This window comes from Schistocerca gregaria, chromosome 8, assembly GCF_023897955.1.
Source record: "Schistocerca gregaria isolate iqSchGreg1 chromosome 8, iqSchGreg1.2, whole genome shotgun sequence".
NCBI lineage: Eukaryota > Metazoa > Arthropoda > Insecta > Orthoptera > Acrididae > Schistocerca > Schistocerca gregaria.
In genome coordinates, this window is record NC_064927.1 from 322,500,870 (window position 1) to 322,528,235 (window position 27,366).

General features: G+C 40.4%; 1 protein-coding gene across 9 annotated transcripts in view; it reads right to left on the reverse strand.

Annotated features, from left to right (window-relative positions):
• Positions 1-25,977, reverse strand: part of LOC126284839 (rhomboid-related protein 2-like) — a 79,320-nt gene extending 53,343 nt beyond the window's left edge. For 5 of the 9 annotated variants that reach the window (XR_007551562.1, XM_049984058.1, XM_049984063.1 and 2 more), the window contains exons 1-5: positions 25,293-25,461; positions 24,740-24,814; positions 24,462-24,650; positions 18,493-18,672; positions 1,420-1,556 (exon numbers count right to left, since the gene is read on the reverse strand). Coding sequence is in view for 8 of the 9 variants with exons in the window: in XM_049984058.1 (XP_049840015.1) it covers positions 1,420-1,556; positions 18,493-18,672; positions 24,462-24,650; positions 24,740-24,805 (572 nt within the window). In the remaining variant the exon portion in view is untranslated. Of the gene's footprint in view, positions 1-1,419; positions 1,557-18,492; positions 18,673-24,461; positions 24,651-24,739; positions 24,815-25,292; positions 25,462-25,530 lie in introns of those variants that run through there. The other 4 variants (XM_049984060.1, XM_049984057.1, XM_049984059.1 and 1 more) reach the window with 4 other exon arrangements.
• Between the last annotated feature and the right edge of the window lie 1,389 nt (positions 25,978-27,366).

Here is a 27,366-nt window from a genome sequence, read left to right on the forward strand (position 1 = left end):
GTGTGTCGATGGGTTGTTGGGTGGGTATGTGTCCTTTTCCTATAAAAACAGCTAGTGCTTGAAAGCTGGTGTGAATGATGCTTTCTGTTGTACATTTCTGTGCTCCACACATTGGTTCAATATAGGTGAGTGGTTGTGTTTCCCTTATTTTATAATGCTCCTGTTCCTGTCATACTAAGTCTACCATCTAATATAGTGTTACCTCATCTTTTCTAAGCAAGACAGTTGTAGTTTGTCGTAGTAAGTATTCCAAAACACGACAGTATATAGTGAAATGTGGAAGGCGTTAAGCGCGTAAGCACAGTCATATAATTATTGTTAAGTCATGAGGAGTCGCTTTTCTTAGTTTTGAACTCTGAGCTTCAAGTTTACCATTGATGAGTGAGCTTTGCCTGGCAAATTAAGTGTTCATAACATTGAATGGAAGTCAATACCATACTTCCAAAACCACTATAGAATAATTTTGGCCTTAAAATATGGATTAATAACTGTTTTTTTGAAAAATTCCACATGTGATAGAGACATACACCAAGAAAGTATATAAATGGTTAGCTCTAATATTTGCAAAGTCCAGTTTTCATGGCAGCATCCATAACAACTACAGGCCCCAAGGTGGACCAGATGAATGTCACCATAACATAACATTATAACTGCCAGCCTATGTACATCTTACTGCACAAGTGTTCTCCTGGAAGGTAGAATGTACCAAAATGAAATTAACGTTATGTAATTGGAAGCCTGACTCATTTGATCTAACAGTTTAACTTCTTGTTCTGTTCTCCAATGATGGTATTACTGTGGCAGTTTTATCTAAACTGCTGATTTCATTAGGGTAACAAGAATGGATAGCTAGATCATCTTTCGTGAAGTCCCACTTGCAATGGAATGCAATGAACAGTATCCTCTGAACTATTGACACTTCCACAGAATCATACTCCACTCTCAGTTCCATCCAATATTCTGCTTTGCAGAGAGACAAAGGTTCTGATAGTCATGTTCCTGAATGACGGACATGTGTCTATTACTCTGTTGCCAAGTAGCAGTTTCAGTGATTTTGTCAAATTCTGAGAAATATAATGGCATGTGAAAATGCAACAGGCCTTGAGTTTTCAAGATTGTTTATTTGAAGACACACATTCATGACCATGTATGCTTTCTTAAAGTAATTTATAGCTGCAGTGCAAATGCACAGAATCAATAACAGGCTTTTTTCTAAGAGCTACATTAAATGTAGATACATGTGCAGTAAAAAACATAAATATTGTATGTCTATAGAGGTTCAAGTGAATCTAAGTACTATTATTTGTTGGAGGAAACAGAATAAAAAATGGTGCACTGGAACAAAATAGTAACTACTGAAAAAGTATAAAAGTCACACACAAGAATTTTTCTGTAGGTATTATTAGAGGAGAAACTCACCCAACATGAACAAACATGTACGTAAGGTAACGCCATGCTTCATATCTCTTATGAGGATTATACATAAGAGCAGTAGCAGCAGGGCCATTTGCTGCCATAGTTCCCACAGCAATAAAATCCCAGAGAAATGTTATAACCTACACAAAGATAAACAGAGCATCTTATCCACCAGAGACAAATATTAGAAAAATCCAGGATGGTATAATGACAATATTATGGAAAGGATAGACTGCTACTCAACATATAGTGGAGATATTGAGTCACAGCAAAGGGACTGCCAAAGAAGGTAGCTTTCAGCCAAAAAGGCCTTCATCGGAATTAGACAATGTACACACACACGCAGGCGGAAAACCATACACACACACACACACACACACACACACACACACACACACACACACACACACACACAAAAACGCACCTCACACACATATGACCACAGTCTTTTTGTTGTCGCTGTCTGCAACTCAACATCTCTGCTATATGGTGAGTAGCACTCTATCCTTTTCATAATAGAGACAAATATTTCAAACTATAGATTTTCATATTGATTACTTAGAAAAATTTTGCAGTAATTCGTGATGTACTTCCATTTCCCTGGCGTTCTGGTACTTTGTGTGTGTGTGGGGGGGGGAGGGGGGGGGGGGGGGGAGAGAAGAAGAGAGAGAGAGAGAGAGAGAGAGAGAGAGAGAGAGAGAGAGAGAGAGAACATGAGTCATGTAAAAACTTATATTTCAGGTATGCATCCGTAGAAAATCCAGTTACTTCATTAATGTTTCAGCTCTACATCTTCCACCCATCTTCTAAGTGAACCTACAGACCGAAGGTGCACCGTGAACATCCAAACAATTAAACCTGAAGGCCATGCCATGACACATGCAATCATCAATGTTCATGTCCTGGATACATGTACACTCCTGGAAATGGAAAAAAGAACACATTGACACCGGTGTGTCTGACCCACCATACTTGCTCCGGACACTGCGAGAGGGCTGTACAAGCAATGATCACACGCACAGCACAGCGGACACACCAGGAACCGCGGTGGTGGCCGTCGAATGGCGCTAGCTGCGCAGCATTTGTGCACCGCCGCCGTCAGTGTCAGCCAGTTTGCCTTGGCATACGGAGCTCCATCGCAGTCTTTAACACTGGTAGCATGCCGCGACAGCATGGACGTGAACCGTATGTGCAGTTGACGGACTTTGAGCGAGGGCGTATAGTGGGCATGCGGGAGGCCGGGTGGACGTACCGCCGAATTGCTCAACACGTGGGGCGTGAGGTCTCCACAGTACATCGATGTAGTCGCCAGTGGTCGCCGGGAGGTGCACGTGCCCGTCGACCTGGGACCGGACCACAGCGACGCACGATGCACGCCAAGACCGTAGGATCCTACGCAGTGCCGTAGGGGACCGCACAGCCACTTCCCAGCAAATTAGGGACACTGTTGCTCCTGGGGTATCGGTGAGGACCATTCGCAACTGTCTCCATGAAGCTGGGCTACGGTCCCGCACACCGTTAGGCCGTCTTCCGCTCATGCCCCAACATCGTGCAGCCCACCTCCAGTGGTGTCGCGACAGGCGTGAATGGAGGGACGAATGGAGACGTGTCGTCTTCAGCGATGAGAGTCGCTTCTGCCTTGGTGCCAATGATGGTCGTATGCATGTTTGGCGTCGTGCAGGTGAGCACCACAATCAGGACTGCATACGACCGAGGCACACAGGGCCAACACCCGGCATCATGGTGTGGGAAGCGATCTCCTACACTGGCCGTACACCTCTGGTGATCATCGAGGGGACACTGAATAGTGCACGGTACATCCAAACCGTCATCGAACCCATCGTTCTACCATTCCTAGACCGGCAAGGGAACTTGCTGTTCCAACAGGACAATGCACATCCGCATGTATCCCGTGCCACCCAACGTGCTCTAGAAGGTGTAAGTCAACTACCCTGGCCAGCAAGATCTCCGGATCTGTCCCCCATTGAGCATGTTTGGGACTGGATGAAGCGTCGTCTCGCGCGGTCTGCACGTCCAGCACGAACGCTGGTCCAACTGAGGTGCCAGCTGGAAATGGCATGGCAAGCCGTTCCACAGGACTACATCCAGCATCTCTATGATCGTCTCCATGGGAGAATAGCAGCCTGCATTGCTGAGAAAGGTGGATATACACTGTACTAGTGCCGACATTGTGCATGCTCTGTTGCCTGTGTCTATGTGCCTGTGGTTCTGTCAGTGTGATCATGTGATGTATCTGACCCCAAGAATGTGTCAATAAAGTTTCCCCTTCCTGGGACAATGAATTCACGGTGTTCTTATTTCAATTTCCAGGAGTGTATTTGATGCATGGCAAAGAAGTTTATGTGAACTTCTTGTAACCAGTCAATGAACAGCATATAAGGTCAAACACTAAATATGCTAAGTTATTGGTCTGATGATAGACATAGCACTGTAGTTATATCTTTGAGAGAGAATCATAGAAAAGACCATATCCTTTCATTTCTCAAGGCTGTAGCCAATACCACATTTAATTAAATTCTTCATTAGGCAAATGTACACTGCTTCTAACACAATTGAGTCAGGAGTTGCTTCAAAGGAAATACACTCCTGGAAATGGAAAAAAGAACACATTGACACCAGTGTGTCAGACCCACCATACTTGCTCCGGACACTGCGAGAGGGCTGTACAAGCAATGATCACACACACAGCACAGCGGACACACCAGGAACTGCGGTGGTGGCCGTCGAATGGCGCTAGCTGCGCAGCATTTGTACACCACCGCCGTCAGTGTCAGCCAGTTTGCCTTGGTATACGGAGCTCCATCGCAGTCTTTAACACTGGTAGCATGCCGCGACAGCATGGACGTGAACCGTATGTGCAGTTGACGGATTTTGAGCGAGGGCGTATAGTGGGCATGCAGGAGGCCGGGTGGACATACCGCCGAATTGCTCAAAACGTGGGGCGTGAGGTCTCCACAGTACATCAGTGTAGTCGCTAGTGGTCGGTGGAAGGTGCACGTGCCCGTCGACCTGGGACAGGACCACAGCGACGCACGGATGCACGCCAAGACCGTAGGATCCTACGCAGTGCCGTAGGGGACCGCACAGCCACTTCCCAGCAAATTAGGGACACTGTTGCTCCTGGGGTATCGGCGAGGACCATTCGCAACCGTCTCCATGAAGCTGGGCTACGGTCCCGCACACCGTTAGGCCGTCTTCCGCTCACGCCCCAACATCGTGCAGCCCGCCTCCAGTGGTGTCGCGACAGGCGTGAATGGAGGGACGAATGGAGTCGTGTCGTCTTCAGCGATGAGAGTCGCTTCTGCCTTGGTGCCAATGATGGTCGTATGCGTGTTTGGCGCCGTGCAGGTGAGCGCCACAATCAGGACTGCATACGACCAAGGCACACAGGGCCAACACCCGGCATCATGGTGTGGGGAGCAATCTTCTACACTGGCTGTACACCTCTGGTGATCGTCGAGGGGACACTGAATAGTGCACGGTACATCCAAACCGTCATCGAACCCATCGTTCTACCATTCCTAGACCGGCAAGGGAACTTGCTGTTCCAACAGGACAATGCACGTCCGCATGTATCCCGTGCCACCAAACGTGCTCTAGAAGGTGTAAGTCAACTACCCTGGCCAGCAAGATCTCCGGATCTGCCCCCATTGAGCATGTTTGGGACTGGATGAAGCGTCGTCTCGTGCGGTCTGCACGTCCAGCACGAACGCTGGTCCAACTGAGGCGCCAGGTGGAAATGGCATGGCAAGCCGTTCCACAGGACTACATCCAGCATCTCTATGATCCTCTCCATGGGAGAATAGCAGCCTGCATTACTGCGAACGGTGGATATACACTGTACTAGTGCCGACATTGTGCATGCTCTGTTGCCTGTGTCTATGTGCCTGTGGTTCTGTCATTGTGATCATTTGATGTATCTGACCCCAGGAATGTGTCACTAAAGTTTCCCCTTCCTGGGACAATGAATTCACGGTGTTCTTATTTCAATTTCCAGGAGTGTATTTTCTCACATGCACACTGGACCATCAATAAGCAGTAAGTTAAAGTAAACTTTTGCCCCCTACTGAAGACTGTAGCACTTCTAGATTTCTTAAATGGTTATTTGATGATCCATGATGCTTGGATTTACAAGAGTCCCTACAGATCTGGCCTTTTACTCATCAGACAGTTCATGGAAGCAATTTGTGAGAGATTCAGTAATTTTGATCACACATGTTGCTTTTACAGCCTGAAGAATGTGCTGTTGTGGAGTACTGCCTCAACAATAGCCATTCTAAGGTGAGTGACAGAGTCAAAATTCTGGTACTGAGTTATTCCTTTATCCATTTGTTGTGAAAGTAATTGATATTCAGCTTCTGTTACTTCCAGAAACAAAATTTGACCTACTACACAGGTTTATTACTTTGTGTTGATTAAACGTTTTGATAGTTAGCTTCACTCATTCTTGTTTTATTCCCTTTAATAAATTCCCTGAAGTTCTTTTTCATATTCTTTCTTTATCTTTCAAGTGACAGTTCGTCTGTTTCAACCCTTTGCAATGAATGCCACTTTGTCACTTTGCTATCAGGAATTTCTGAAATGTAATGTTGTTGGTGGTAGAAATGAGAAGACAAAAGGAAATTCCAGCACAGCAGGTACAATGTAAATTGACCACTACCTGGAAGCAGCTACGAGCTGTGCTGACCACTGTTGATATGCTTCATGCTGCTTTCAAGGCCTGCAGTGTTGTTGGGGTACTTAAGACAAAAAATCTCTGGTGTCCTCTCGAAAATAGGATGACACTTCTCATATATATATAACATGGCCAGTTCGTCAACTCTCAAGTGTGAATGTAAATGGCAGATGAGGTGAATTCACAAATACTGAGCACAAAGTGAATGTGGATGTCAGTCACACAGCTGTCTCTTTATGCCTTGGCAACAGACATGGATTACTGCCATTGCTGATAGATCAGAGCCAGGGTGGGATATCTTGACTGTTGGCACTGTAGATGATATTGCAAAGCTTGAACATGCACAGAGGGTGAGTATGTTGATCACCAGGAGTCCAACACCAGGCAGGTAATGTGAGCCCCTTGGGAAAATCACTGGCAAATCAAAAAAGAAAACCTGTGTGCACTTACTATGTTTGCTGTAGGTCTCATCTGAGATGTGGAGGAGACTCTGCTGGCAGCCATTGAATCCACTCAATGCAAACTAGCCACAAATCGTACCTTGTGTCAGCATAAATGGCACCTTCCTTCATACAGCTAACTGAGATAGTGTGGACAGCTAGCCCTTCCTATAGTACAGAAGCAGTAATCACAATTTGTAGCATCTCACCCAGAACAGGTCATTAACCTCAGGCTTCTAGTTGAGAGGAAGACATAAACCAGAGTCTTAAACAATTTTAGAATGTTTTTGAAGGGTTATCAGGTGTCCAACCAGATATTACCATTGAATTCCCATGATATTTCAGCGAATAATCATTCCCCCATCATCAGATGGTGTTGATGCAATGATCTGTCTGCTCTCTGCCACTAGCATTTATCTCTCACAGGTCCAGGTTTAATTCCATGTGCCGATGGCACATGGCATGTTCAGTGGTGGAGGAATTGAGGCTGGGGTAGGTGGTGGCTGGGGGAGGGGGGTTTTCAGTATCTCTTCGGTTGCTGTCACAGAATGAGCTTGTGTCGGCTTGCCCCAATTCTTGGGGCATGAAGGATAATCATAGGTGGTCATGCAGCAGCTCCTTAGCAGCTCCTTGGCAGACAAAGGCTTATCAACTAATGAAGACAATTTAGTGTCTAAAACATTCATCAAATGTTTGGTACCATGTCAGAAGTTGGATGTAACATTATGTAAAATGAACCTAAAAAAGTCAGAATATGGTCCCTGCATTTACTACGGAATTGAGAGACAACATATACTCATTCTGGTTGTTTATAAAGGCAACATGATGACCTTTTGAACAAAAATAGTAAGTGGAAGAAAGAATTAATGAATCAATTCACTCACATCAAAAAAAGTTTTACATCGCGACAGTTCCAAGAGTTCCGGAACTTGTACAGAAAATTGGAATAAAGATCAATATAAACATCATTTCCACCCTTTTTATTGCTCATGAAAACCACACATTGCATGTTGTACCACCATATAGCAAGACCTTCAGAGGGGGTGGTCCAGATTGCTGTACACTCCAGTACCTCTAATACCCAGTAGCACATCCTCTTGCATTGATGCATACCTGTATTCGTTGTGGCATACTATCCACAAGTTCATCAAGGTACTGTTGGTCCAGATTATCCCACTCCTCAATGGGGATTTGTTGTAGATCCCTCAGATAGGTTGGTGGGTGAAGTCATCCACAAACAGCCCTTTCCAATCTATCCCCAGGCATGTTCAATAGAGTTCATGTCTGGGGAACATGCTGGCTACTCTAGTTGAGCGATGCCGTTATCCTAAAGGAGGTAATTCACAAGATGTATATGATGAGGTCGCAAATTGCCGTCTATGAAGACGAATGTCTTGCCAATATGCTGCCTATATGGTTGCACTATCGGTCAGAGGATGGCATTCACATATCATACAGCAGTTACGGCGTCTTCCATGATCACCAGTGGTGTACATTGGCTCCACATAATGCCATCCCAAAGCATCAGGGAATTTTCACCTTAGTGGATTTGCTGAACAGTGTGTCTCAGGCATTCAGCCTGACTGGGTTGCCTGCAAACATGTCTCTGACGATTGTCTGGTTGAAGGCATATGGGACACCCATCGGTTAAGAGAAAGTGATGCCAATCCATAGCGGTCTGTTCAGCATGTTGTTGGGTCCATCTGTACCATGCTGCATAGTGTTGTGGTTGCAAAGATGGACCTCGCCGTGGACATCTGGAGTGAAGTTGCGCATCACGCAGTTTGAGTCGTAACACGATGTCCTACGGATGCATGAAAAGCATTATTCAACAAGGCGGCATTGCTGTCAGGGTTCCTCTGAGCCATAATCCATAGGTAGTGATCATCCACTGCAGTGTGTGGGTTTAGTGACATTTCTAAACAGTCAAAGGGACTTTGTGATACAGCCAATGTCTATCTTCTGGAGTTCGAGGAACAAGAGTGGGCAAAACTTTTTTTGATGTGTGTAAATGACACATCTCATCAGATTTAGTTGGTGTCTTGGGATGAGAATGAAACAAAAAGAAAGACCAAGAAATGATTAATACTGAGTGAAAAAAATATGTAGCAAACTTACTCAAGAAATGTTGTATGGAAGATTGCAATCTGGTTTCAAATCCACTCAAACCTCATTTGAAGCTGCAAAAAATGTGAAAAAAATTGGCAATTGAGGAAAAACTTGTCTTACATTGTATTTCTTGTCAGCAAGCCATTCATTTGAGGAAGAACTTGTGTTACATATCATTCCTTATTATCAATCCACTAGGTCACTCCTATATTTGGTTCAAAGCACATGACTGGACAGTGCATATTCAGGTTGTAGGTAGATACAACTATGATTATCAAAAAATCCAGTGGGAAGCAGTAAAATGAATTATGAGATACATGAAAGGCACAGTCAATGTAGGACTAACTTCCCAAAAAAGGAACAATTGAAACTGAAGGCATCTATCATGTCGATAATGCATCAGATCTCAATCAATGACACTCATCGACTGGCTATATTTTCAAGTTAGCTGAGGCAGCAGTTTCATAGAATTCAAAATAGCGACAAATGTTTACTCTGTCAACTACAGAAGTTGAATTAAAGGCCCTGTCAACACCAGTGCAAGAAGCAGTATACCTTCAGGGGTTACTCTGAGAACTGTGTATTACACACAGTGAAAAGCCAGTGTATTCTTTGGAAATACAGACGCTTCTGCACTGAGTCACAATGGTGCACATCACACTTGACCAAAACACACTGACATGAGGCACCTCTTCATCATGAGTTAATTATTGCAGGGAAAGTTCAGTATCAAGTTGGTCAGTACCAACAAACAGCAGGCTGATATTTTTATGATTGCATGGCCACAGATTAAGCATCAGTGGTGCCGCTAAGCCGTTGGGCTTTCAGTGTTCATGAATTAACTTCTCAAGAACTTGTGGGGGTGTTGGGAACAACTATATGTTTTTTTGTTTTTGATCTTTGGTCTGTTAAGTAATAACTGCAGAATAAATATTTTTGTAATCTATGTTCCTTGCAAAATAGTGTATGAGATTTCATTCATTGTTAAATCAACTATATAATCTCAATAGGACTGGTTGGAATCAACATCCAATAAAAATGTTGAAAAGAAATAACATTTCAATTTTATTTTTTTAAAGTGAGATTGCATCTGTGATCACTCACCCAATGTTGGTAAATAGAAAAGGAAACGTTGATATCAACAGGTGCAAGAGGTACATATTCCATTTTTAAACAATAATTAATATATTTCATTGCCATATACTCTATATCAGAGTCTTCAGTTAAGCTTTGTTCAAGTTCTGTTTTCTTATATATTTAAGCACATCCTTCATGTCTGTTAAAATGATCTACAGGACTACTTTCTAGAAACACTCTCCAGTTTTCCCATGCTAATTGTCAGGAATGAGTGTCCCTTATGACATACAGTTCATCTTGCAATTCTTGTTTACTTGATGTTTCTACAGACTTCCTTGCAAAGATGAGTCATCTAGCAAAGCATCTTAAAATCTGCATACAGCCAAAAATGCATGAAAGGTAAACATAGCAGATTTCAGCCAAGAAACGTATGTAGTGATTAGTAGGAAAGGTGGTAAATTTTTATTCTGGAAGGAACTTCTTTCAAGATTTCCTTAATATGATATACAAGTTTGTTCTCATAAGAGAGAATGCCTCACAAACTTGGTGAACAACATATACTTTGATTGGAGCTTCCCTCCATACAATAAGAGGGCTGCCTTGTGAAGATGCTTGCTCAATGAGGCTACAAAATAAGGCATTTACCATGAAAACCCACCCATTTTCATTCATAAAGACCTCAGTCAATGTAAGCATGTAATGCTCCAGACAGATGTCACAAAAGCATCCTTGCAGCCACCTTGCGCTGACTCCTTTCCAGTCTTAGAAAGAGACATTCATGCAATAGCACTCTTAATTAATGCCAACACAAACAGGTTTTCCATTGAACAGGTAAAACTAGCAGATCTGCTCCTGTCAGATGACACTGCACAGGCGCAGCCTCTCCATCACCTGATGCCTGCTTTCAGACCTGCCACCACTGACCAGGCCTGCACCCTGGTATCCCACCAGCCACCCTGGTATCATCACCAATGGAGTCAACTGCCACAGACACTCGCATGTCATGAGGATCTTCTCCTCTCAAAGAGCACTCTCACCCCCACATACTGCTACTGGTATGCATGAGAGTGGGCAGGACAATTCAGTACAAATTCCCTTTCAACCCAGGGTCTCCACTCAACCAGAGAGGCACTGCATGGCATTCAAGCAGTCAAAACATGTTCTCAGAAGTGTGGGCTTTCTTTGTGTTTATGTGACGGATGAGCTGGCAACACCTTCGGTGACATTAAATGGCTTTGTTTGAGTTATCTCTTTGGTTTTCTCCTCAGTTGTCTGTCTCCTTGATTTTAGTGTCTGTTGGGGCAATAAAGTGTATAGCACTTACACTGCCTTTCTTCTAATGTGGATCATAGTATTCACACTGTTACTACTAAATTTTTATCAATGTCAACAATTTTCACTTATCCCATGTGGCATGTTGGATGGAGGCAAAAGAATATAAATTAAACATAAGAGCACCACAAGTCACACAAGCTACACTCACAATTGTCTCCAGACTAATGAAGCTAAACCTGTTCATGGTTATGGAGTGCTCATGAAACAGAAACATTGCAGACAATCAGTGCAGTGATCATTGTAAGAACTGCATTACTGAAGTGGTCTGCCTCATAAGAAATTTTTGTAAATTTCCAAATTAATTTATCTAAATAATAAATAGGGATATATTCCATTTTTGTGACCAATTTACTCACAGTTTTGGTTAATGTTTCATCACTTTCTCATTATTAATTTCATATGCTGTTCATGACAATGTGGCAACAGAGTTGTGCATTATGATCTTATTTTTGCTTCTTCATTATACACCGAGTGTCAAAACATTTCTGCTGGAAATATTATGGTACCTATTCTAATACCTCTGTTGGATTAACAGCTGATGTGTAAAAAGTAAATTTTCCAGTGAAAGTAAATTTCTAGAAAGATAGTAGTATTTCCGAATAGCCAAATATCTTTCCTCCATTTTTGTGAATGAATGTGAGTTAGTAGAGGAGATGGATGACACTAAAACAGGCCAGTTAATAGTGCTGAAGATCACTGGTAGAGACGATGAGAATTTCAGACAAATAACTTAAAAAGTGTACTTAGCCGAAATGGCATGAAAGGTTATTCAAAGTGCTTGGAAACATTGTGCCTTCTACTTTGATAACATAATAAGAAGAAAGGTACACAACTGTAAAGCAGCTTGGGGTGGGGGGATCATATACAAGTGGACACTTTGCTGTGTCAATGAAGTGTCAGTTCTGTTTGCAGTTCATTAGCAATAATTTAAAGTATTTAGTTTCCAGTGGACAGCATACATTTTCAGATTGACTCTTCCAGATAACATCCAGTGCACGTTATCTGTCTCAATATTTTCACTGGGCAAACTTTTGAATATATGACTTCCATAAGAAAAACTTTCACACAAAAACCCAAACCTTCTGAAGAGGGTCTTAAGAATTTCTTTACTTTCTCATTTAGTGTTCAATCTACACTCCATTTGTAATATAATGCAGAGACAACTGCATTCTGGAGAAATGTAAGATCATGTGTTCTACTGCCAATGCATTGGAGTTTCATTTAATCTACACTAATCTATATTTCACCTGAACGGCTATTTCTGGTGAATAGTGGACACTCGACTGGCAAATCTCCATCCTATAGCCCAGTTTGAAGAATCTACAGCTAGCCTCATCATAGAATCAGAAGTTTCTCTGGTTTAGATTCTCCATTCAAATTCAGACTAGAGGACCATGTCAATATTCGGAATGATGCTGCAAGTTGACAGCTATGCTGAGACACCACTGCCAATGTAGCTGCATTCACCACTTCAGCCAGCCTTTGCATAGGACTAACAATTACCTCAGATCCCAGGTGACAGAAGTCACTGGTGCTGGTATAAGTAACAAACTGCAGCTCACAGACAAGTAGTCTCACTTGCACTTGGGGTGTCTTCTTCCATCTGAAAGATAATATTTCCTAAACCTAACCTACTTTGGTAAGAACACCTGTTATGTTCCTAATATTCAAACTGCCTAATATTAATAGTAGTCTACTCAATAGCTACCCAGAACTTGACCACCACTCAAGAAAGAGAGCAAGTCCTACAGACAATGACTCACACCTATCTGTTAGAAATATGTGGCTAGTCTTTCAGTTCTTTTCCTCATAAAACAGCTCCAGATCTGCGCACAAACTGACAACTCCATCAGATGATCACCTGATACCAGTCTGGGGATCACATTAGATAAATTTACACAGCACGTCTTAATAAACTTGAAGACCACCCTGGCACTTCATCATCAGAAAAGCCTGCAACAACAATATGAAGGTGATTGAAAGTGGAGAGAGGAGCTTCCAGTAGTTTGCAGAGAGCAAACAACTCCACCATCAAGAACCCCCAATAGCCTCTTTCGCTACCCACTGCTACTTGCGAAAGCACTGAGTGAACCTTATTCTTGCAACAATAAAAAGAAATTAGGATTCACAAAATGTAATTTGAATAGAATAGAATATTTGCCTCTCAGTACTTTTCATACGATTGGCTTAATCAAAGTTTACAGTGTTGTCAAGTTTCATACAATAATCATTTACATATACAAAAAATAACACATAAAATAACTAGCTTATGTAAGAAGTAAACAATTTTATTTATCACTTACGAAATACATATGTTATAATTATTAGTTTCTAGGAATTCTTTAACTGTGTAGAATTCACTGCATTTTAGCCATGTTTGTAATATGCTCTTATATTTATTTAGTCCTCCCCCCATGAACCAGGACCTTGCCGTTGGTGGGGGGGCTGGTGTGCCTCAGAGATACAGATAGCCGTACCGTAGGTGCAACCACAACAGAGGGGTACCTGTTGAAAGGCCAAACAAACGTGTGGTTCCTGAAGAGGGGCAGCAGCCTTTTTAGTAGTCTGGATGATTGACTGATCTTGCCTTGTAACAATAACCCAAATGGCCTTGCTGTGCTGGTACTGCGACCGGCTGAAAGCAAGGGGAAACTACGGCCGTAATTTTTCCCGAGGGCATGCAGCTTTACTGTATGGTTAAATGATGATGGCGTCCTCTTGGGTAAAATATTCCGGAGGTAAAATAGTCCCCCATTTGGATCTCCGGATGGGGAGTACTCAAGAGGATGTCGTTATCAGGAGAAAGAAAACTGGCGTTCTACGGATCGGAGCGTGAAATGTCAGATCCCTTAATCGGGCAGGTAGGTTAGAAAATTTAAAAAGGGAAATGTATAGGTTAAAGTTAGATATAGTGGGAATTAGTGAAGTTTGGTGGCAGGAGAAACAAGACTTCTGGTCAGGTGACTACAGGGTTATAAACACAAAATCAAATACGGGTAATGCAGGAGTAGGTTTAATAATGAATAGGAAAATAGGAATGTGGGTAAGCTACTACGAACAGCATAGTGAATGCATTATTGTGGCCAAGATAGATACAAAGCCCACACCTACTACAGTAGTACAAGTTTATATGCCAACTAGCTTTGCAGATGACGAAGAAATTGAAGAAATGTATGATCAAATAAAAGAAATTATTCAGATAGTGAAGGGTGACGAAAATTTAATAGTCATGGGAGACTGGAATTCAGTAGTAGGAAAAGGGAGAGAAGGAAACGTAGTAGGTGAATATGGACTGGGGCAAAGAAATGAAAGAGGAAGCCGCCTAGTAGAATTTTGCACAGAGCACAACTTAATCATAGCTAACACTTGGTTCAAGAATCATAAAAGAAGGCTGTATACATGGAAGAAGCCTGGAGATACTGACGGGTTTCAGATAGATTATATAATGGTAAGACAGAGATTTAGGAACCAGGCTTTAAATTGTAAGACATTTCCAGGGGCAGATGTGGACTTTGACCACAATCTATTGGTTATGACCTGTAGATTAAAACTAAAGAAACTGCAAAAAGGTGGGAATTTAAGGAGATGGGACCTGGATAAACTAAAAGAACCAGAGGTTGTACAGAGTTTCAGGGAGAGCATTAGGGAGCAGTTGACAGGAATGGGGGAAAGAAATATGGTAGAAGAAGAATGGGTAGCTTTGAGGGATGAAGTAGAGAAGGCAGCAGAGGATCAAGTAGGTAAAAAGACGAGGGCTAGTAGAAATCCTTGGCTAACAGAAGAAATATTGAATTTAACTGATGAAAGGAGAAAATATAAAAAGGCAGTAAATGAAGCAGGCAAAAAAGAATACAGACGTCTCAAAAATGAGATCAACAGGAAGTGCAAAATGGCTAAGCAGGGATGGCTAGAGGACAAATGTAAGGATGTAGAGGCTTATCTCACTAGGGGTAAGATAGATACTGCCTACAGGGAAATTAAAGAGACATTTGGAGATAAGAGAACCACTTGTATGAACATCAAGAGCTCAGATGGAAACCCAGTTCTAAGCAAAGAAGGGAAAGCAGAAAGGTGGAAGGAGTATATAGAGGGTCTATAAAAGGGCAATGTAGATGAAGATGAAATGGGAAATACGATACTGCGTGAAGAGTTTGGCAGAACACTGAAAGACCTGAGTCGAAACAAGGCCCCCAGAGTAAACAACATTCCATTGGAACCACTGACGGCCTTGGGAGAGCCAGTCCTGACAAAACTCTACCATCTGGTGAGCAAGATGTATGAGACAGGCGAAATACCCTCAGACTTCAAGAAGAATATAATAATTCCAATCCCAAAGAAAGCAGGTGTTGACAGATGCGAAAATTACCGAACTATCAGTTTAATAAGCCACAGCTGCAAAATACTAATGCGAATACTTTACAGACAAATGGAAAAACTAGTAGAAGCCGACCTCAGGGAAGATCAGTTTGGATTCTGTAGAAATGTTGGATCACGTGAGGCAATACTGTCCCTACGACTTATCTTAGAAGCTAGATTAAGGAAGGGCAAACCTACATTTCTAGCATTTGTAGACTTAGAGAAAGCTTTTGACAATGTTGATTGGAATACTCTCTTTCAAATTCTGGAGGTGACAGGGGTAAAATACAGGGAGCGAAAGGCTATTTACATTTGTACAGAAACCAGATGGAAGTTATAAGAGTCGAGGGACATGAAAGGGAAGCAGTGGTTGAGAAGGGAGTGAGACAGGGTTGTAGTCTCTCCCCAGTGTTATTCAATCTGTATATTTAGCAAACAGTGAAGGAAACAAAAGAAAAATTCGGAGTAGGTATTAAAATCCACGCAGAAGAAACAAAGATGCTGAGGTTTGCCGATGACGTCGTAATTCTGTCAGAGACAGCAAAGGACTTGGAAGAGCAGTTGAACGGAATGGATAGTGTCTTGAAAGGAGGATATAAGATGAACATCAACAAAAGCAAAATGAGGATAATGGAATGTAGTCAAATTAAGTTGGATGATGCTGAGGGAATTAGATTAGGAAATGAGACACTTAAAGTAGTAAAGTATTTTTGCTATTTGGGGAACAAAATAACTGATGATGGTCGAAGTAGAGAGGATATAAAATGTAGACTGGCAATGGCAAGGGAAGTGTTTCTGAAGAAGAGAAATTTGTTAACATCAAGTATAGATTTAAGTGTCAGGAAGTCATTTCTGAAAGTATTTGTATGGAGTGTAGCCATGTATGGAAGTGAAACATGGACGATAAATAGTTAGGACAAGAAGAGAATAGAAGCTTTCGAAATGTTGTGCTACAGATGAATGCTGAAGATTAGATGGGTAGATCACATAACTAATGAGGAAGTGTTGAATAGGATTGGGGAGAAGAGAAGTTTGTGACACAACTTGACCAGAAGAAGGGATCGGTTGGTAGGACATGTTCTGAGGCATCAAGGGATCACCAATTTAGTATTGGAGGGCAGTGTGGAGGGTAAAAATCATAGAGGGAGACCAAGGGATGACTACACTAAGCAGATTCAGAAGGATGTAGGTTGCAGTAAGTACTGGGAGATGAAGAAGCTTGCACAAGATAGAGTAGCATGGAGGGCTGCATCAAACCAGTCTCAGGACTGAAGACCACAACAACATTTATTTAGTGTCACTGTAAGAGCTCAGTGTGGTAGCTTATTGAAAAATTTTCTCTGCCATGCTGTCATTATGCTTAGAAATTCAAAGTGGGTTTTTGGAGGTCTCTTTGGGTGATAATCCAACTAAACATCTAACTGCCTTCTTCTGCCATCTGAAAATACATTTAGATCATGGGGAATTGCCACAGAGCAATATGCCATAATGCAAATGAGAATGGAAGAAAGTAAAATATGAGCGGGGCAATAGCTGTTTGCTCATACTGTTCCTTAATTTATACAATTAAAACGTACACAATCTATTCTGCTGCACAAATAATTTGTGTGTTCTTTCAATGTTTTTGATGTTTGAACAATTCAAGTAGTTTTACTGTTTTATTTTCATTTTTAGGAAGTCACGTGACTCACTTTTGGCAATAGTAACTGTTTTATTAATTCATATTGCTAATTATTGCAAAATTGTTAGATTATCTATTCCACAGCTCTGAAATATTCACGAAAACATGCCATCCAAAGCTATAGGAAACAGTTATATGCAGGTGAATGTACATTAAATATGTGATTCACAAGGTTTGGTATTTGGGAAATTTCTGTTGTTACCATATGGAAATGATTTGCCAAAGACCTGGAAGACTCTTAAAAAGTTGTGATGTTTGCCAGTGAAAAGCTATAGTATTACAAGGCTGAAAACCAGTGAGGAGAATAATGGAAGAGGCTTACAACTGTTTCACTGCAAACAGCCCAGTCTGTAACCTAGAGGTAGCTACCATTCTTCTCGGCTTCCCCATTGCAATTTTCCCTATTCTGATGTAAAGAAAAACTGGACTCATAGTGTTGTAAGAATATTTTAGTAAAGTAATTGAATTCTTCATCCCCTGTGAGTCCCTGGTAAACTTCAACCCATTTTTCGTCCTGTAATTTCTCTTTGAATAGTGCAAGTGAGTCAGTATTTACAATTCTGTGAAATTTTTTCTAAGCTCCTGTTTTAGTTAAACCTGATTGATGGGGATACTTTATTGCTGGCATTTGACCATTTTGGATAGATAAACCATTTATTATGAAGCTCACATCTATTTAATCAGAATTCTTGCTTGGAATGTTACTCTGAAAGTCAAATCTGAGACAAAATCTATATTGAAATCTCCACATACAATCATTTCCCAGTTATTATTCCTAGATCTTATTGGTACCCCTCAAGCATGCATGCTGAGTGGGCACACAGTGTACTTTGTATGCATGTAAAACATAGTTGTCTTTATGTACACAAGCTAAACAGTTTTACGACTTGCTAGTTGTGATTGCGCAAGTGTGTGTGTGTGTGTGTTTCTATTGCTGACAAAGGCCTTAATGGCCGAAAACTATAATTGTGTGAATCTATTTGTTGTGCCTATTGCGACTCAGCATCTCCACTATATGGTGAATAGCAACTTTCCTTCTGAAACATAATTAATTAGATTTGCATATTTTGGTTTGTTTAAAAGTTGAATTCCCAGTTATCAGAAATAAGGGCTGACTGGCATAAATGTTTCAGTTATTCTCTGTAATCTGATCTCTATGATTAATCAGTTGTGAATTATTGTAAGATACAATGCATACTGTCAGCTCACTTCTCCTACCCTTCTTCTCACTACCATCAAGATAGTAAAAACTATGCAGTGACATCTAGTTTACTTTCAGTCTTTTATTAAAATTCTTCTTTCATTTTAGTGCAGTCACTGAAGTTATTGTTATATGACAGAAGCAGTTTTACTACAAATACATTCACAATAAATTCGCATACCTCTATGATACTGATAAAGATCATGGCAACAGCTGGTGGCCAACAACTGTACTGCTCCTCATATTCCCCAGTTCCATCTACTACATCAACTTCATATAATCTGTGGCGTGGAACTACAGTTGCACGGATGTATTTGCCAAGTACAGCTGCAAACAAGCTTCTGTATTCTTTCATGTGCACCTATACCAAGGTATAAGAAAAAGTAAGAAAAACCATAATAATAGATAAGCAACTTAGTAATATGTCTTGCATTCAGTAAATATCAGATAAAGGTGAAACTTAACAGCACAGAATGAGACATGGAAATATTTACGGATAAAATGTCTTTGTCCTGCAACAATTTCTCATTTAATCAAATGAAACTATATAGTTCCAGAGGCCTTTTTGTTCTCAAACATCTATAATGTATTTATGCCGCCTAAAGTGATGAATCAAAATATGTATCAAGGCTGAGAATCGAATTCAGGTCTCCTGCTTATCAGGAAGATATTTTATATTGGAACAGCAGCCCAGTTTCATTCGATGCTGGGGTGCTATTTCAGTACAGTTTGAGAGCCTCTTCAATGCTGTTTGAGTTTAGGAGGAATACCAAGTGTGCTGAGGTGTGTACGGGTGTTTGGATGGAGGAGGGGTGTTCACTAGGGTAGTCCGTGTAGTTGCGTAAAGGCACTGTGCCATTGTGGTGTAGTGGTTAGAACATCTGCCTAATGAGCAGGATGCCCAGGTTCAAAACCTGTCTTTGGTACAAATTTTCATCCATCACTTCAGTCTGAATATATACATTATTTCACATTTACTTGCTTCATTCTCTAGAAAGCTTTTTATTTTATTTTAGATATATTTTTATTAATTTTATGTATCTGTCATACATCTATATAATTATAAATAATGTCACACTGACACATTGGAGCTCTGGCAAAAGCTGCCTTCAGGGCAGAAAACATGCACATATTCACACATCAATTTTCAAGTAGCAATTCAGGAAAAGGGAATTAATATGTATAATGGATGTAAAATAATGATGACTGAAACATGTCCACATATGATGAGTGCAAGTGAACAATGCTTAAAATACAATGAAATACACAATTTCACCATAAAAATTTTGTTCTTACAAGTTATTTCTGCATCCCCCCTCACATGGACTAAGCCTTGATGTGGCAGGGGTCTCAGTACGCAATTATCCAGATGTATGATGTGGGACAGTCTATTCCTAATAACTGGTTGCTTGGTAATGGCTGACAGAACGTTAAATAGTCAGCAACATGGGAGAGGAAACAAAGATGATCAGAAGCTTCTGTGGCAGATGAAGGTATCAATGTCAATGGCAAAGAAAGTGGATGAGTCATTTTCTCCTGACAGTGATCCCTCAGTGTAAAGGTGCAGAGGCTAGGCTGCACCTCAGTATGGTAGATCTAGTAGTAAAAGCAACCCAAAAATCCACATTGTGTCTGACCTGCAACAACTGGCAATATGATCAGTATGGTGGCTGCAAAAGTCAGTAGCATATGTTACCAAAGAGATCAGCTGCAAAAGGTGTCTGCTCCCATAATGGGCTGCCTGCTAAAACCCATCTGGCAATGAAATCACAGATGTAACATCCCAAGGAGCAATTTGAGATCCCTCCCTAATCTACTTTCAACTAAGACATGAAGGTAAACAATGAATGGAAAAGTATTCTAGGAGGTAAAAAGAATCTGAGTTTCCTGCAATTTATTACATAAGGCTCAAGATAAAAACATCTGCTAGGCACATGAACAACAACACCTTACTAAAGATTAGGAAACTTAAGCAAATGACAGATATGTTAAAAATATGCAATATACTAATATTAGCACTTCAGGAAACCAGAATGCAGATGAGAATATATTTGTGTCAGAAGGCTACAGAACTTAAGAACCACATAAAATTAATAGTAGGAGACTTCAAAGCACAGGGCAGCAGATAAGATAAATACAAGGAAAGAGCAGGAAATTTTACTGCCCACAAATGCATGAATAAAAGTGGAGGAAGGGTCCTCAACTTCTGCAGACAATTTGACTTAAAACTAATTTCAACCTTTTTCAGAAAAATAACAAGGTGAAATAAGACCTGGTTTTCTCCTAATAAACATTCAAGTAGGCTTCAGCTGGATCTTGTGGCAACAACCAAACAAAAGTGTAGATAAATCATGAACATGTAGTCAGAAGAGGACTAGACACACACTTGGACCAAAGTTTAACAGATGTCAGAGCCAAATTTCAACCTAAAAGTTCAAACCCCAAAATAAAAATGTCCATACAATTGACACAAAATTTGCCTGACAACAGGAACAAATTAATTAAAAAGCTTCACACAAAGAAGATGGGGAACTGGGATGAGATCAAAGGAGCAAGTATAGAAATGGTAAAAGTTAGTTAATTGTTTGTTCCATTGATCAGTCTCATGGCAACCATTATGATGTGGAACATTTCAAGTGCTTAAGAAATTCACACATGAATCAAGTATTTTTTTTTTTTAAGCTTAAAATTTTTATTACTTACCCCAGTCCCTTAAATGGTGCAAAATGCATATATTAGACCTATAGATTTATTTATTCCTGTTGAAGAATTCATCTGTGATATAGAAGGAGTTGTCAAGGAGATATGATTTCAGTTTATTTTTGAAACCATTACTGCAGTCTGTCAGACATTTTATTTCATCTGGTAATTTATCAAAAAGTTTTAGAGCAGCATATTTTACCCTTTTCTGTACCAAAGATAAGAGAAATGAAAATATTGTTCCTAAAGGATGTATCTACATACTGAAAAACTTTCAAACATGTAGAATAAAAGATGGATTTAAAAAAAATAGTGTGCATTTCTTTTGGAGTGACTCTCGTAAATGTTCAATAAAATAGATAGAAAATCAGCAATGTGATATCTCAGTGAGAAACTTGACACTTTCAGCACAGTGCAGGAGCATGTAGAGGAACTATGACTCAAGTTTAAAAGAATAGTTGACTGTGCACTGGATAAATATGTACCCAGTAGGACAGTCATAATGGGAGCATGCAAGGAAACTTCTAAAGAAACAGAGATTACTGCTAATATATGTAAAACAAAGCATAGAGATACAAATAGAGAGATAATGAATGAAACGTGTCTGGCTGTCAAGAGAGCAATGCATGAAGCCTTCAGTGACTACCATAGCAGAATTCTTCTTCTTTTGATACTGCCTTAGCCCCACATCATGCATAGGGTCGGCAGGGCTAAATATGGACTTGGCAAGATTAATTTTAAGGGGTAGGCAGATGTCCTTCCTGCCACTACCCCATACTCCCCAGAATGGAATTAGTGTACCCCAGCTGTCTGCATCTAGTGCAAATCATGAAAGAGTGTGAATGTGTTTCAAACATCTGTGAGTCATGTAACGGAAGTGGAACATGGGGACCAGCCTGGTATTCACCTAGTGGGATGTGGAAAACTACCTAAAAACTACATCCAGGTTGGCCGGCACACCAGCCCTCATTGGTAATCTGCCAAGAATATACGATCCAGGGCCTGTGTGCCTACCCGAGTCCAGGACGTAGCATGTTAATGCTCTCGGCTACCCTGGTGGGTAGATTGCAATAGCAGAACACTGTCAAATGATATTTCATGTAATGAAATTTTGGTCACACATAAAGTGAGTTAGTGGCACCAAAGTTAGTGACCAGTCTCTCATGAGTAAGACAGGAACAGAAATTGATGGTAACAGAGCAAAAGGTGAAATACTCAACTCCATTTTCAAATGTTCCTTTATGAAGGAAAACATTGGAGAATTGCCGCAACTTAATCCTCATACCACTGAAAAGATGAACAAAATAAGTATTAGTATTAGTGTTGTTGAGAAACAGCTGAAATCATTAAAACTGAACAAAAATCCAGGGCCCAATGAAATCCCTATCAGATTATATACTGAATAATCTATAATCCTGGAAAAAAAGTGCAAGTCACACCTGTCTACAAGAAGGGTAATAGAAGTGATCCACAAAACTACAAATATCTTTGACATTGATCTGTGAATTATGTCCTCCGTGCCATGGATTCTGAACACATCGATCTTGTGACACCCAATTCTTACTGTTCTCACATGACATACTGAAAGCTTTGGATCAAGGTAATCAGGTAGATGCAGTATTTCTTGATTTTTTAAAAGCTTTTGAGTCAGTACCACACCTATGATTATTGTTGAAAGTACAGTCACATGGGTTATCAAGTGAAATTTGTGACTGGGTTGAGGACTTGTTAGTGTGGGGGGGGGGGGGGGGGGGCGACAGCATGTTATCTTGGACGGAGAGTCACTGTCAGATGTAGAGGTAACTACGGGTATGCCCGAGGGAAGTGTGTTGGAACCCTTGCTGTTCATGTTGTATATTAATGAACTTGTGGACAATATTAATGATAATATCAGACTTTTTGCAGATGATGCAGTTATCTAGAATAAAGTCTTGTCTGAAAGAAGCTGTTCAATTATTTAGTCAGGTCTTGATAAGATTTCAAAGTGGTGCAAAGCTTGGCAACTTGTTTTAAATGTTCAGAAATGTAAAATTGCGCACTTCACAAAATCAAATAACCTAATATCCTATGACTATAATATCAATAAGTCAGTGTTGGATTCAGCCAACCTGTATAAATAACTGGATGTAACCCTTTGTAGGGATATGAAATGAAATGATCACAGAGGCTCAGTCATGAGTAAAGCAGCTGGTAGACTTCAGTTTATTGGTAGAATACTGGGGAAGTGACATCCACGTACAAAGAAGACTGCTTACAAATCACTTGTGCAACTTGTTGTAGAATATTGCTCAAGTGTGTGAGACCCATACCAAATAGGACTAAAAATGGATATGGAGAAGGGCAGCAGGAACAGTCATGGGTTTGTTTGATTTGTGTGAGAGTGGCCCAGAGATAGTGAAGGAACTGAACTGAAAGATTCTTAAAGACAGATGTAAACTATCCCAAGAAAGTTTACTAACAAAGTTTCAAGAACCAGTTTTAAATGACAACTCTAGTAATTTACTAAAACCCCCCATGCAATGCTCACGTAAGTATTATTAGGATAACACTACAATAATAACTGCACACACAGAGGCATTCAAACAATCATTCTTCTTGCACTCCATATGTGAATGGAACGAAAAGAAACCCTAACAACTGGTACGATGGGATGTACACACTGCTATGAACCTCACAACAATGGTTTGCACAATATACATGTAGATGTGGAATACTGCACAACACAACACCGCCTGTACATAGTAGGATGAGAGTTACAAAATGCCTCTCCCTCATGTTGCATTTGTTCATACTTTATGTATGATATTTATGCATAATATAGGCTGCACCAAAACAATACAGGAGGTCTATATAAACTGTATAACACAATTGTTCTGAATTTACTTTATAGTCTCAGTTTTTAGATCAAAAAGTGTATTAACTGTGAAAAGAATGTAGATGTTGTGCTTCACTATCAGCTCAATCTGTTCACAATTTTGGCTTTGTCAGTTCTCAATCAAACTGGCAAGTTCCTGCATAACATAGAGCTGTTATGGTACAGATTAGTCTGTCACCAAAATCAAGATTTCAATAGAGCAGGTTGGGGGAGTGTGAGAGGGATAGAGAGAGTGGAGGGGGGAGTATACACATATCACATTCTACTCTGTATTAGTGGTTAGTTAATTCTCACAGCTTTTCTTAGTGTTAAAGTTTTTATTCCTCTGAGGTGCATAATTTTAATAATGCACTTGCTTTGCCCCTAGTGTTCAGTGTATTTATCTCAAGGTTTTTCTGCTATAAAGCATGTATTTTGTGTCTTTTAAAAAGGATAAATATGTTTTTGACTTGTATATTTGTTCAGTGTGTATTAATTAGTCAAATGACTCTATTTTTTAAGCAGACTGTTGTAGATTAGGCTGCAGTGAATTGTTAGATAAACACACTAGATAAACTAATCAGTATAAAACATACCAATTGCACAAACTCATCCCACTCCAAGTAGCCATTCTGGTCCTGATCGGCTTTTCTCAGAATTTCTCTAACAGCAACATCAGGAATATCTCTTTCATATGATGCACTTCTGATTATATTCTTCAGCTCTATGAGCGATATTCGCCCATCATTATTCAAATCATACTTGTTGAAGATTCTCCGCCAGTGCTGCAAGTGAAATGATTTGCATAAAAATATCTATATAATTGTACAATGGTAAGGTGAAAGTAGAGGAACAGATATAGAAAAAGTATTACTGGATGAAGTGGAACTTCGGTCTCCTCTGGATGCTGCCTTAGTTCAATGCCTTCACCAGCCGACATATTCGTTTCCTGAAAAATAAAACGATTCTGTTTGACCCAGAAGGTAGAGCTGTATATTTTATATTATCCTACTTTGATTTATGGGATAGTGAGATTCGTACATTCATTCTTTTATTCGTTCATACATACCACTCCCCCATGAAACCTGTAACGAAGGAGATCCTTAAGGGGTGTGAAATGAGCTAAATTATACATATACTGGCATCTGTTCGCCAACCTTCAATCTAAGAAATAGAAAGATAGACAACAGTCTTACAATCATTTAAATTCTATTCTAATGTTTAACAGCCAGTCTAAAGTAAAGAGATTTAATAGCACCACAGAAGGGACTTTTGGCGTAATTTGTGTTTACACTAAGGTAAATTATCGAGCATACTGGACGATATCCCGTTTTGTTACACATTCTTCCTCTGGCAGTGGGGCGAGAAACGAATAACATAACGTTAAGCTGACAATGTTAAATTCCGTTCGCGATGTATTAACTTACTTAAAACCAGTGTAAGAAGTCTCTTACAATGCAAATCAGTAAAACTGGTAAGCACCGTTGAACAGATCACTTTGTTTCAATAAAGCTCCTAAAACACGTGGGAAAGACGTTACTCACGCTAACACTAAAACGTACTCGCACGATGGGAGTCTGTAGTAACTTAGCTGCGCCTGTGTGTCTTCACACACTAACTTATCTTATCTGTACGTTTAGGATTTCTACGAAGAACATGCCTCACCTTTGCGACGAACAGCGGCACTCTTAGTAACGTTTCAGACCTGTGAGATAACCATATTTTTACCCCAGAAGTAAGTGTTATCAGATTTGTGAAGCGTATATCGGTACGATGGGGTGAGTCACTTTCGTCTGACCATTCAAACTTTCCACGCCGTAGACAAATGAATAAAGCAACTTGTCGCGCGCTCACAGGCAGCGCTGTCGCCGTTAATTTATTACAAGAGTACACTGCCTCTGACCGAAGCGCGAGCATCGTCTTCTAAATCATAGAAATTTTCTTGGTCTGCCAGAAAGTCGTTCATCTAACATAAATATCCAACACTTTTGGACCTGTTAAATGTGTAATCTTTGTTCTGACATCAATCGCTAACTTTTTTAATGATTTAAATACGGTTTCTAACGTCTGGGAAACATAACGGAACTACTCTCGTTTCACTTTCTCCGGTCTAGACACCCTTATCTGATTGCGCTTGCTGTAACAAATCCTCCTCTCTACCCCAACCTATGGAATTAAACATTACAAATTCCCATCTCTGTATCTCACTTTCCTTACTTTTGATTCTGTTCCACAAACGTAGCTACTTGGTGTTCGCCATCTAGCCTGGAAACATCACCCTCCAGCTGGTAGATAGAGGCATCAACGTCACCGTCCGGCTTATCAACGGTCTCCTACAAAATAGTTGTCGTTACATCTAAATCATATGCTTTTAGTTATATCAGCTACAAGTGTATCACAGCGGGTAACGATAAAAGGACACAAGAGAAATTACGTGATAACACAAGCGAAAGCGTTCCATAGAAACATGAATGTGCAAACGAACCGTTTGCGAGATAATTGCGAATGAGTACCGCCAACGACTGCAGTTTGTAATATTATCCCAGTGGTATAAAAATATAAGCTACATCTTGAAAACTGAAAAGTTTTCAGAAGGGTGGAAATTAGCATTAATCCACCCGTTACGTCAAAAGTCAACAGTTTCCGAGAACTGTCACTTCTCCCAGTGGCATTCAAAATATTATCAAAAGTTTTCCTGGACAGAGTTGTAGAAACTGTAGACTAACAATTGGGAGAATATCAGGGAAGATCCTGCACAGAACAGATTTTCAACTTAAAATCAATAATTCGCCGCAGAATGTTAACTAGCAAACCTATAACAGTATCATTTATCGATTTCAAAAAAGCAATTCTGCAGGCAGAGAAACAATAGATAAAAAATCATTAGAGAATTTGGTGTTGAAGCAAAATAAGCAGACCTAAACCGAGAAACTTTTACAAATACGACATCTATAGTTAAATTTATGGGAGAAGTATATCAGCTATTTGAAATAAAAAAAGTTCAGATGTGTGTGAAATCTTATGAGACTTAACTGCTAAGGTCATCAGTCCCTAAGCTTACACACTACTTAACCTAAACTATCGCAAGGACACACACACACACACACACACACACACATGCCCGAGGGAGGACTCGAACCTCCGCCGGGACCAGCCGCACAGTTCATGACTGCAGCGCCTTAGGTCGCTCGGCTAATCCGGTGCTCGGCAAGGGGATGGTTTATCAGTTAGACAAGGAGACGGTTTATCACCTTTACTGTTTACCTGCGTCTTAGAAAAAATGTAACGATATGGAATTTGAAGCTAAAGAATCACAAAACTGAACGGGTAATTCTAGAAAGGAAAACAAATAGAATTAAGATAAACTAACTGGCTTTTGCAGGCGATTTTGCAAACTTCAAGAATACCTTCTCCAGCTATTCAAACAAATCTTCTGAAAGAAATAGCAAATAGATCTGTTCTGAAAATTTCGGCTGAAAAAAATTCATGACAAACATAAAA